The 13,513-nt window shown below is 47.3% G+C and overlaps 1 protein-coding gene across 2 annotated transcripts in view; it reads right to left on the bottom strand.

Moving 5' to 3' along the window:
* LOC144106728 (uncharacterized) overlaps positions 1-13,513 on the bottom strand; it is a 467,224-nt gene that overhangs the window by 434,876 nt on the left and 18,835 nt on the right. For both annotated transcript variants that reach the window (XM_077639574.1, XM_077639575.1), the window contains exons 4-5: positions 6,439-6,539; positions 3,509-3,589 (exon numbers count right to left, since the gene is read on the bottom strand). In XM_077639574.1, coding sequence (XP_077495700.1) covers positions 3,509-3,589; positions 6,439-6,539 — 182 coding nt within the window. The remainder of the gene's footprint in view (positions 1-3,508; positions 3,590-6,438; positions 6,540-13,513) is intronic.

Raw genomic sequence — 13,513 nt, 5'->3', positions numbered from 1 at the left:
TCACAAAATAACTAAGATGAGGTCAATTTGCGATGTTTGTCGCAAGCAGTAAAATGAAGTTCCCGCATAGTGCGTGTCCGTATAAGCAGCTAGCTGGCTGCGCACGCGTGCACCTGTCGTGTGTTTGTCGTACTCGCTTTGCTTGCGAATTTCATTCTTCGTTTGCGTTATGATTATCTAGGTATAGATTTATCTGTTTTTATGTGAAGTGCGCACACCGCTGTTGGACTGCAACTTATATAAGGTAAAGTAATGTAAGCTTGTCTCAGTCTTATTCAGGAGCATCGAGCGAGTTGTGCTGAGTCATCTTTCTGAATGCGTACTAAAACGGATCAAAAACCGTCATTTTGACAGTTTTATTCACATTATCTCGTAGCATTTCTTACTGTATACTAGAGGGAAAGTTGGAGGCTTTTCACTTCATCCATCATGGACGCCCGAGGCATGCCGGGAAGACAGCCCATCGAATTCGCACCTAGTGACTTGTTGAATGTGCTACGGATTGAATTTTTTTTTATTGTTAGTTTAGTTTTCCCCATTGTAGTTTTTACTGATGTTTGCTGCGCTTGCTAGGACAAGATTTAGAGGCCTTTGCCCTGTAGTGGGCGTAGTAAGTCATATGATGATGATGTGCATTTTGTTTGTCTTGTGCAGCTACGCACGGAGATAATTTGAGCATTTGAAGGCGGTCCACTCGAAGTGAGCAGAGCACAGTGTGTGGCGTGCCTCCTTGGCCTAACGTCTGTTTGTCCTCGCACTGGTAGCCATTTACGCAGCAAGATCGATTTTGCTCAGAAGGAAACTGGACTACCTAGCTGTTCATTGAAATGTAAAAGAAAGGAACAAGCTTTTTCTGTATGAACTGAAAACTCGGCAGTCTGCTTCCGTGACCACTCTGCATATTTCTCATAGAAGTCTCAGAGGCACTTATTTTTTAAAAGCGCTAAGTACTTCCAAACCTATGTTTACCGTACTCGGCAAGGGTTAGGTTTGATTCATCTCGTAGACTGGCGGTGGGTGCGCATTGCATGCAGGAACGACTTCCACTTCATGACGTAATTCACGCAAATGCCCCCCTGTTGTTTGTCAGCATGAACGCGGCCGTCACTCACTTGTAGTAGGAGAGGTTTGCGCTTCCTAATTCATGTATTTCTTTGCAAAATATGTACACGCAGAGCCAGGACATGCCGAGAACCTGCACTTAGTGCGTGCAAACTAACTCCTCATAGAAAAGCGGGGGCTGGAGCATGTTCCTCACGGCACGAACATAGCTTCTACAGGGACATATTACGCGTCCTGCAAAAGCAGAGTACGCCAATGAGTAGTTCCTGCTCTTCCCAGCGCGAAAACGGAAGCTTCTAAACCGTAATACCTTAAGAACTAACATTTTTAAAGAGTATTTGCCCTAAAAAGTGTCTGTTAAACTCAAGAAAATATTTCACATGGTTCGCTATTTTGGCGGTATTAGAGCGTGCCCTCTCTTGACATGGGCAAATTTGTTCGTCGTTTACACCTATCTGTTTTTCTCCTATTTTACTGCGATGTACAGTAACCATATTTTATTACAGACCATACTGATTGCAAATCAACGCTTCCTTGCAACATATGATTTGAAAAAATTTGCAGTTCTGCAGTCATAGTCGTGTTTTAGGGCCAGGCCGAGCACGGCATGCTGTCTTGCCGGCGTTCGCGCGGTGGAAGAAGTGCCATTTGAGAAACTCGCATAAAGGGTGGCGACAGCTTTCCGTCTAGGTGATATTTAGAAACTCTATGCGTTCTCTGGTCTTCTCGGAAAGCGCTACAAGGTTGGGACGAAGAAGAACAAGCGAATCAACGAGACAGTCGCTGACAACAGACTCAATGTTTGGAAGTCAGCGACCGTACTTTCCCTCTTTGCCATCCCGTCCTTTTAGCGCTGTTTTAAGACAACAATGCGTATAAACTCAGAACGTTGTGCGCAATAAAACCTCGACGCACAACTCGGAGCAGATTGTTTACAGGTTGCCCTCCTGGTATTACATCGGAAGCGAAACGCATGGTGCGCACTGCACCTACATAGGCGATATATTGAAACAGAAAAGGTGGTTGCGCTGTACTTGAAAGGTGCCTGCATTTGTGCACTTCAGTCACTAGTTTCATAATTTCGGAGCCGTTGAAGGTCCTAAACTGTGTCATTTGGAGACCTCGTCTGTCAATCATTTTTGTCGTCAAGGGGCAATGAGCACTGATCACCAGCGGCAATAAAACGGTTGTAAACTGCGGTGTTTGCTAAAATTTATGAGCGATGGGCCGGAAATAAGAGTGAAGATGAGCTATATGGGAAGGCGGTACGGATCCTAGCGACACCGACAAATTGTTCTTGAGTGATGTTAAAAAATTCTGATATCTGGTATACTGTGTTCCGTCCCTTGTTATCGGTAGAGGAGAAGCTACTGACTGCATGCGATGGCTTCCATCACCGGGGTGGGAAACGTCCACTGTGGGAACAGCTTCTAGCCTTCTTCTTCACTGAGCACAACTTGCGGGACGCAGTGCAATGCCTAGTGTAGCTAAGACTGGCCTGTAGCTAAGACTGGCTATAATGTACTCAATCGCGGACAGAGGCAGACAGGGCATGGCTGTGGCGCCAGTCGCACGTTGCATTCGTACTCTGCCCACTATGAATGTGTACAACGAGTGCGTCACCTCAGATGGTGTGGAATTTTAAAACGTAGTACAGGCTTTTTAGTTATAGATTTTTTTCCGCAGCATTGTCAATGGTGTAGCGCGTCAGAACACGGCTATTATGAGATGAGCTAACCAGTAGGCTAGGTAGGTAATACTCAGTAGTTAACTTTTTATTCATCAATGTAAGTCTTAATTCACAGGAAGGAGTGTCGCCCACCATACTTAATATGCGTATCAGTGTCTAGAATTTAGAAAACGCAGTTGCCCTGAGAGCTGCGGCCCAACAAATTTTGGCTATTTCGATAGCTACGTGCACAGAAGGAATAGCATTGCCTGGATGCTTTTCAAAAACGCATGTAATTTGGTTCAACGCCGGCAATATTTGTTGAGCCTGCTATTTTGAATTATTACTCACAGGGGCTACACGGATGTGAATAAATAAGTCGGCCAGCAGGAATGGTCCTGAAGCTTAAAATTCAATATAAGTTAACCAGCGTACTAGTTAGCGCGCCTTGGCTGTATACTAATGCGCTACGCTGCAGACAATGCTCTGCAGAAAAAAAAAACGCTCTTCAGACAGAAAAAAATATTTTTAGAAATTGTAGACATCTTAGGTGGAACACCCGTTATCGGAGAGCCGAGCTGGAAGACGCCAAGATCTGTTCAGGCATATTCGAATGCAGAAAGAAAGAACAAGCACAACACACCCTGTTTGCCTATGTCTGCAACTTTGCCAGCAGCTGAGAATGCATTCCACGCTATTTAATGCGCCTGTCTGTTCTCTGCGGCGGCGGTCACAGGGAAGCTTTAAGATCATTCTGCGTGCTGGAGGCGCTCTTGCCTTGCGGCGGTGTCTTGTCGGTCTTCGTCCCTGCCCCATCGGCATCCGGCATGACCTGCTTCTTTGCGCTCGCGGCGGAGCCTGCACATGAAGAGACACCGTTCCGTCCAAGTGAGAAGTATAGAGCAGTCATGAATTTACGCGGCGCGAATAGACAGCTAACAAGCCCTGTGGTGACTGCTGGAAATCTCGCATCCTTCGTAGCCAGCAGCGGATGTTATCACTGTAAAACATAGAAGGGGAACATGGTTTGGGATAGCGAACAGTACTCCTATTGTTCGTCAGTGCGCGATGTGCCAGCAATGGTTGTTTGCATTTTGGGTCCTATGTTCTCTCCCTGAATGAAATTGCCTTCTGTGGCGGCCATTTGTCCATGTGGCTGCAGGTGCTTATGACCACACGGCGCTTGCGATTGCTTTGCGGCCTATCCAGCATAGAGTGCGATACTGCGACGTCGTTTTTCTTTTTGTTACGACCACCATTGACACCGAAAAAAGGCTTGCGTGATACAGCTGCATGCTCTTACGCAGTATCGCTTTCGCTTCAAAAATTACGGCAGTTGCAGGCATATCTCCTCGCATATTACGCGGCCACATAACGTCCGCGTGCCTCAGAAAAGCCGGCGTCAGCGCTGCCGTCGCCGTCTGCCTTACCGAAAAATGCGTATTAGTAGAAAATACAGCTCCTAAAAGAGGCTCTCATAGAAGGCGCCAGCCATATCACCGGCGTTTCGGATCTTCAGCGATCGGAGCAACAAGAAACGCGCCAAACGCACGGGCCGTCGGTCGCCGTCTTCCTCCTTGCCCTCATGTAAACACAAAGACGACGACGGCTACTCGCGGCACAAGCGTCGACTCTCAAGCTCCTACGTAGGAGAACCATCGCTCTATTCCGAGTAACCACACTTGTGTATCCTAGAGACGAATTTATCTCCTCACCCTCGTGTTGCGAGCCAGACAAGCTGCCGTTCGTACCGATTGGTTTAAGACGGCCTGCACACATACCACAGGTGTGACCACCGCCGTGGTCAGTTGCTCCGCAGCCCCTGGGGAGCCCCTGGGGACTTAAGGCCGAGTGTTAATTGGTTTGTTCATGGAAGGTTGTGGGCAGATACTACACCAGGGTGGCCAAATCCTCCTCTGGTGAGAGAGTGCGTTGCCAGTTCCGCTCACCGAGATCAGGCTGCACCCCAGGCCTGGTTATGAAATTCCATCCATACGCGGATTTTTTTTTTTCAAACCCGGTGGAGAATTGCGCGGCACCAAGATTCGAACCACGGACGCTCTACCTCTACGCCATCGCAGCACTAGGGTTAATTGGAGAGGCATGGGAGAGGCCTTTGCCCTGCAATGGGTGTAGTCAGGCTGATGATGGAGACACATACCACCGGCAGCACGATTAACACAAAGGCTCTAGCGCGTATCTTCCACTGACATAAGCGCCCCTGGATAACGGCTGCTGAGTCTACGTCAATGTTAGGGTGGAAGCAGTGCACAGCTATCGCCAACAGCCGCAAACACACCGTGCAGTGCAGGAAGCACACTCGAGCGTTCGTGTTAACCGTGCTGTGGCCTTTCACATAATGAGTGTGCGAGAGGAAACAATGTCTGCCTGGCCAAGAGGGACAGCTGTCGCGTCAACACTTAAAAAACGGAGCTTAAGTGCCTCCTCAACTTTTCTTCGAATATATTTGCTTCAGAACCACACTGGTTTATGCTCCACTCACAATTCTGTAATTTCAATTCTCTGCTGGCCCACTAAACTGCAGGAAGGGGAGGGGGGGGGGGGGCACCGAAGGCGGAAATTTGCCACTGGGAGATAGGGATAGCTTTTTTTATTCTCCTTCCTCGGCAGTCGGTAAAAGTAAGTTCACGACAAAACTGCTGCATGGAGGACGGCTTCCTGTAAACTGAGAACTTCCACTTTCGTTTGCAGCTCAACAGCACTGCCGCACAGCTGAGCCATGGGAAAGTGCAGCTTCAGTCTCAAATTTAGAGTAGCCTCGAATTTATAGCCTATTTTGAATAGTATTTTCCAAACTATAAACGAGGGAGGACCAGAAACTAAACGACCACTTGTTGTAAACATATGGGACATAACATGAGAAATGAAATGCAATATCCTTCAGATATGCGCTGTTTAATTATGTGCAAAACAAAGGTATAGAACTGCTTTCTGGTTATTCGTTATAAAACCTGAGCCGGGAGACTATTCCAGTCGAATGCCGGAACAGAAAAAGTTGGAGGCGGCACTTAACCTCCGCCCCAAGGCTATGACGCGATAACGCATTGAGTTAATTCCCACACACGCAGAAGGCCACTTTGTACGTTACATTAATAGATCCCTAGGAGTCCTAATACCACTCCTAGCGCATTTGTGCAGCGGTGAAGCGATGCGCCACTGCACTGAGATGACAGGTGTTGCACCCTGTGCAAATTGGCAAATCAGGTTGTTCTTCCTGAGACACCAATCAATAATTGAACTGCTGCCTGCCAAGATGGGCAGTTTTCTTACTATCCGATGGGCAGGTCGTGATGATGCCGCAAGGTCACGTGACCAAAGTGACCTACCTGCCTCCTAGGCTGCTCTCTGGGCACCACCTGCCAGAGTCATGCCTGTTATTTCTCGCTCTCGACGCCAACAACCACACCTAATTTTCTGCTGAACGTTGCCTTTAACGCGATTACGCACAAAAGGCGTATCGGAAGCAACCTCTAAGAAATTTTATATCTGACTAACGTGTTCACTGTCTTTTTTGCGATTCATGCGTGTCTTTGCTTCATTCATATATCGTTCTCTCTTCGCCACAGCTAAGCAATGTACACAGCATTCTTGTTTACACCTTTGAAACAGTCAAGAGCTCAATTTGGCGCAGCAGGTGGCACAAAATTCCACCGTCGGTAGCGGCAGTCTCAGTGGACAGGACTCACCGCTTGACCAGAAGACCAACACGCAGACGCAGAGCAGCGCAATGAGGACGCAGCACAGAGCGGCTGTCACCATGAAACCCGACGCCGCCGAAGGCCGGGCCCTGAGGGAGATGGGTGTCTTTCATCGCAGCACGTGTAGGATGCCCTTTGCAACGTTGCAAGTATAAGCGCGAATCCAAAGTTCGCGTTTCTTTGTGTCTTCAGGCTACATTTTTAGTTCTATAAAATTGATGCACTTTTTCGCACCCATCAAGAGCCCAAATTCACTTTACAGGCTTAGCTCTTTCCAAGAATGAACACCAGAGTGCTCACTGCCTGTTCATAGTTCCAAGCGTTTGTGCCGTGAGAGAGTAGCGTTTAGCTGGCGAATGCCGACAGACCTGCCTTTGCTGCCGCTGCGCAAAAACCGCCTAAAAGGCAGGAAAAGACAGGGCTCACTTTGCATCTATGGCGCGCTGCGCCTATCACACGTTTCTTTTCTTAAAGAGAGAGAGAAAAAAGTGTTAAAATTCCGTTCTTTTTTTCTCTTTACATCTGTGTACGAGTGCCAAAAGTTGATATCCTGCAGACGTAGAATATAGCCACAGCATATAATTATAAGGATGACATGCTTGTAGCGGCAGTATACCACCAGCAGTGCTGCGCCGCCTCGGCTCAAGGCATGCGCTCGCGCTGGCTAATTGGGACCTCGCGCGGTGTGGAATAAAAGCAACTGATACCTGGTTCCCGGCCTGTTCGCTTCGACCGCGTCGCGCTCCGTTTAATTTGTAGGGGACTACGTCTCTGTCCCTCTACAATACTAATAAAAACACAAAATAGTAAGTGCCTTAAGTATAGCAATTAAAAATAAATGAAGCCGTACAACTGGAAAAAACAGGTTATTAGAGAGCCTTACGTTTACCAAATGATTAAGATAAGTGCCGGTCGCGGCTTTCTTTTTCTGTTGGATTTATTTCATATTTACTCTTTCTCACTGTCGACCATTTCATCCATGTAAACTTGTACAACGATTCTTTTGTAATTTTTTTAAACGACTAACATTTTTCGCAGCGCTTCCTTCTAAAGTGGCGACAAATTTCTAGTGTCAGCTTATATTCTTGCATTGTATTGTGGCAGTAGATAGCATCTAAAAGGCCTGAAATTACCGATTAGTTCTTACTAGTCTTTTAAGCTGCTAAACGTTACTACTGCGATAGTCAGTTTCCACTTACTAATAACAGTTGCACTGCGACAGAAAGTAACTTGCACTGGATTACTGCGTTCTCCAGTTTTCCCCTTTTCATGACGCTGAGCCAGGCGTAGCTTTGCGCGTTGTGATTATAGCTCAATGTTGGGACCGCCTGCTGCAACGGCAGGGTGGGTCAGCGGCATTTAAACAGTATTATGTGCCTGGTTTAGGCTGAAATCAACTCGCAGAAGCGGAATAATACGCTGAAGCTAAATAAACACAATCAGTGGTCCAGGAAGACGCGTCAAGCAGTTTCTTCTTTTTAGCCCGTAAAACAGCAAGCACACTGAGGCACAAAAACAGCTTTTTCTTCTCACTAAGATTGAGCATCCAGCATGAAGAAGTAAAATTAAGAATAGTAATAATCGAAGACAGGTGTTTTAATGTTCACATTTTGGCAATAGACTTGATGAATTCTTTCTATGCTTTGTGTTACGTAATAAAACTCTCCGCAGTAATGTATCTCAGACGTTGTAGGCACTCCGAATATATACAGAAGGTAGTTTATAGCTGAGCAGTATTTTCTTCTCGGCGACACCGTGTAGGTAATTCCCAGCGTTCCAAATTCACTAAAGGACGTCTCCTCACCCATCCGAAGGCTACAACGGTCACGGATGCTTTTACAGGGTCCCCTCTGCGCACTTTTACTTCTCCATTATTTTAGAGACTCCTGAGCTTTCAACCAGTCTGTGCCCTTTGTGGAACCCAAGTTTAAGAATGTGGCTTGTTGAGCAAGTTGTGTAATGCATTTATCTAAACCACCGCTTGAAGACAAGACGAGACACACCAACACTGCGCTGCTTTGTGCATCTAGTCTTATGTGCGTCTCCTCAAGCGCTGGTTTGGATAAATGCGTAAACTAATTCGGTGAAGTCCTCTCTCCTCGCTTCTTTCACTTTCTTAAACGGTTTATTCATGCCGGCGGCCGCCCAGAGCTTGTGTGTCCTTCCTTTCTTCATGCCTTGCTCCTCCTAAGTGAAGGAAAAACGATTTAGCTTCATATTTCCGCCACACCGGTAAGAAAAACAACCGCCGCAACCTCCTTGTAGAACGCTGCCTTATATCTTATATTATAATATTTATATATATATATATATATATATATATATATATATATATATATGCGCTTGCAAAACTGGCTTTCTGAAAATCACACATGCTCCCGCAACTTCCTTAATCTAGCATATGGTGTGACGATGGCATACAGCTCAGTAGTGGTTAAGAGAACCTGTCGTTGAAAATCTTCCCGGTAAGAGTTAGCGTCTTTGCCACAAGTAACCAAGCAGCCGCGCCGGCCACCGCAGCGGGCTTGAAGCCTAGCGACGGCGCTGTTATCTTTGGCGCTGCCTGCGAGTGCAAACTGGCTGACGTAGGCCCTTGCTTAGCATGAGAGCACTCCAAAGGCGCGGAATTGCTCGCCTGTTTCTGGCTTGTGTAGCTCAGAGCTACCAAAACGCTTCTTAACCACTTTGAGTTCATGGCTCCCGCTCTGGAGTGCACCCCCCACCCCCCTGCTTTCCTGCATACGAAACAACAAACTCACAAGAGCATGAAGAGCAGCCAACCTCCTCAACGAGCTTCTAGGTACAGTCCCATGCTTTCCATATCGCATAAAGCCGCCACACACTTTCAAACCTCCAAAAGTCAGTCTCAAACTCCATGGCATCACCTAAAAAAAATGATTACGCCCACGTGGGTTCCGATAGGAAGTCTGTTCAGTTCTCAATGAGATGCTGCACCAATGCACAGTCCTTTACACTGACGGCTCCGTACTTGAAGGCGGCCCTGCGGCCGCTGGCTTCGTACCTACAATTGGCGTACAATTCCAGTGCAGGCTTCCCACGCCAGCCTCTTCCACAACTGCCCAACTAGCTGGTATCGCCCTCGCCCTTGATTTCCTCCTCTCCATTCCTCGCCCCTGTCCAGTAGTTGTCATGAGTCATGACGGACTCCCGTTCAGCTCTCCAAGCCCTTCTTCGACCAGAAAAAGACCGAAAAATGGTCCTCGCTTGAATCTCCAGGCTCGATCAGTTACGCTTACGTGGCTCACCAGTCTCCTTTCACTGGATCCCCTTTCACGTGGGCATTGACGGAAATGTAGCAGCCGATCTTCCCGCTCGCCAGGCGCACCAAACCTTTGCGCCCGTCAATGAAAACGTTTCTCTTCCCGACTCCGCGCTTGTCATCACACACTGACACGCTCTCGCTCACCAACCTGACGCGCGTGTCGCCTCTGTCCAACATTTCTCTCCCTTCGACGATCGGGCTTTCTCCCGCCGCGAATTCACCTGCTTGCTCCGAAAGCGCGTTGGCTGTGTTTGGATGGCGGACAGAGCGCATAACCTGCGTGGAGCTTTCAGATAGATAGATAGATAGATAGATAGATAGATAGATAGATAGATAGATAGATAGATAGATAGATAGATAGATAGATAGATAGATAGATAGATAGATAGATAGATAGATAGACAGACAGACAGACAGACAGACAGACAGACAGACAGACAGACAGACAGACAGACAGACAGACAGACAGACAGACAGACAGACAGACAGACAGACAGACAGACAGACAGACAGACAGACAGACAGACAGATAGATAGATAGATAGATAGATAGATAGACAGACAGACAGACAGACAGACAGACAGACAGACAGACAGACAGACAGACAGATAGATAGATAGATAGATAGATAGATAGATAGATAGATAGATAGATAGACATACAGATAGATAGATAGATAGATAGATAGATAGATAGATAGATAGATAGATAGATAGATAGATAGATAGATAGATAGATAGATAGATAGATAGATAGATAGATAGATAGATAGATAGATAGATAGATAGATAGATAGATAGATAGATAGATAGATAGATAGATAGATAGATAGATAGATAGATAGATAGATAGATAGATAGATAGATAGATAGATAGATAGATAGATAGATAGATAGATAGATAGATAGATAGATAGATAGATAGATAGATAGATAGATAGATAGATAGATAGATAGATAGATAGATAGATAGATAGATAGATAGATAGATAGATAGATAGATAGATAGATAGATAGATAGATAGATAGATAGATAGATAGATAGATAGATAGATAGATAGATAGATAGATAGATAGATAGATAAAGAGGAGGAGGGAAAGACAGGGATGTTAGCCAGAAAGGGGTTCCGGTTGGCTACCCTGCACTGGGGAAGAGGGATTAGGGGGCTAAAAGGAGGAAGAGAGAAGGGGAAAAAGGCATAACACACACACACACACACACACACAACGCTGTCACAATTTGTCACTCAATCCAGTCGCTCTCAAGTAGGCAAAGAGTGCCTTGTATGCCTTGAGGGCAGTCGGATGCTGTGGCCACGGACCGAGGATCTTTTGCTCTATTAATGGGCGAGGATCGAGGCAGTCCAGGGCACAACACAGTGTATGTCTTGCACTCAAAAATGCAGGGCACTCACAGAGAAGATGAGCGACGGTCTCCTCACAACCGCAGCTTTCACAGGCAGGACTGTCGGCCATCCCCATCCGGAAAGCATAGTTGTTGGTAAAAGCAACGCCGATCCATAAACGGCATAACAATGTTGCGTCGCGACGTGCTAAGTTACGTGGAAGACGAAGGCGCAGTCCAGAGTCCAGTGCCTTGAGGCGGAGGTTGCAAAACTCTCCCGTGTTCCACGCTAAAAGTGTAAGCTCCAGCGCCAAAGGGCGAAGCCCACACGCTGCGTCAGGTCTTGAGATTGGGATCCTCACTGGAAGTCCATAGTTGTGAGCCGAACGCGCAGCCGCATCGGCCTGGTGATTACCGTTAATACCACAGTATCCTGGCAGCCATTGAAAAATCATGTCATGACCTTTGGAAACGGTGCCGTGGTACAGTAGACGGATCTTAGCAGCAAGTTGTTCCTGCAACCCGCGGCGTAGCGCAGCTTGCAGGGCTTGAAGGGCTGCTTTAGAGTCGGTGAAAACCGTCCAGTCATGTGGAGGTTCCTGACTGATGAACTCTACCGCAGCCCATAAGGCTTCGAGTTCCGCACCAGTTGAAGATGTTGGATAGGTCGTCTTCACTTTCATGAAGATGGATCTGGCCGGTATCACCACCGACCCCGCAGAACTGGTCGAGTGAACTGATCCATCTGTGTAAACATGTATGCGGTGACTGTGGTAAGAATGCAGGTGATTCAATGTCAGTTGTTTGAGAGCGGGTAGTGATACACCAGCTTTCTTCGTAATTTCAGGAATATAGAGGTGAACCCGAGGTTCATGAAAACTCCATAAGGGTGAGCACGGTCTTGACGCAGGGGTGAACTCCGATGGAAGATATGCGCGATGAGCTTCAATGACTTTGGCGAATGCAGTACGCGGCCTAATTATTGGGAGTGTTGCGAGGTTATGACAGGGAACCCGTGTGAGGTGCCGAATATGTGTTCTCATGGTGTCAACAGCAATGTATGTAGTAACAGGATGATCCCGGGCAACAAGAACAGTTGCTGCTGTTGATGCACATTTAGGCAGTCCAAGGCAGATACGGAGAGCTTGCGCTTGCACACTTTGAAGAGTCTTGATATTTGGTTTTCTAATGGAACTGAATATCGGAAGACTGTACCGCATGTAGCCCAGAAATAGGGAACGGTACAGTTGCAGCATAGAGCGCACTGATGCGCACCACGACTTTCGCCCGAGGAAGGAGAGGACGTGGACAGTCGCAATTAGTCTCTTTCTCATGTCGTAGACATGTGGACTCCACGAGAGGTTCCTGTCGATGACAACACCAAGGAATCTGTGCCTTCTCTCATAGGGAATGGCTTCACCATTAATGCGAATGGTGTAGCGTGACATTATTTTGCGTGTGAACGCCACAAGTGAACACTTTTCGGTCGAAATGTTCAAGCCCTGCAAGCGAAGATAAGATGTCAATATCGATGCCGCCTTTTGAAGTCTTGCACGAATTTGAGGACGGGTCACCCCTGATGCCCAAATACAGATGTCGTCTGCATATACCGAGATCTGAGCAGATTATGGCAATACGTCGACCACGCCGATGAGAGCAAGGTTGTAGAGAACTGGGCTCAGCACTCCACCGTGAGGGACTCCGCACGAATTTCGATGTAAGGACGTTGGTCCGTCCGCAGTCAGGACAAAAAACGACCTCTCTGATAAATAGCTGCGTATCCAGCTGAACGTGCGGCCTCCGATCTCAGCAGCTTCCATTGCGTCCAAAATGGCCTGATGCGTTACGTTGTCGTACGCGCCCTTGATATCCAAAAACAATGCCACGGTCAATCTTTTCAAACTTTTGCTGTGGTGCACCGACGTTACAAGGTCAACCACGTTGTCGATAGAAGAGCAGCCCCGTCGGAACCCAGACATGAAGGTTGGATAAATCTGATATCGCTCCAAGTACCATTCCACGCGTGTGAGCAGCATTCTTTCCGTGACTTTGCCGACGCAGCGGGCGAGTGCAATTGGACGATATGATGAAAGGTCGAGGGGTGATTTCCCCGGCTTAAGAAGTGGAACCAGCCGACTGGTCTTCCAATCATGAGGAACTATGCCAGCAGTCCATGACTTGTTATAAGTGTCCAAAAGAGCCCGTCGAGCTTCTTTGTCAAGGTTGGCAAGTGCGGAGTACGTCACATCATCGGGCCCTGGTGATGACCTTCTACAACAAGCCAGCGCAGCATGAAGTTCTTCCACGGAGAATAGTGCATCCATCCGAGAATCCCGTGAGGGTGGAACATTGTTGCAGTGCAGCGTTGCGCCTGGATTCGGAGGGCCTGTGGAGCTTTCAGTGCTGTATGTGTCCAGTGCGGTGACCCGTCGGAA

Source organism: Amblyomma americanum, chromosome 10 (assembly GCF_052857255.1).
Source record: "Amblyomma americanum isolate KBUSLIRL-KWMA chromosome 10, ASM5285725v1, whole genome shotgun sequence".
Lineage (NCBI taxonomy): Eukaryota > Metazoa > Arthropoda > Arachnida > Ixodida > Ixodidae > Amblyomma > Amblyomma americanum.
Note: the sequence above shows the minus strand (reverse complement) of the source record. Positions and strands in the feature narration are given on the sequence as shown.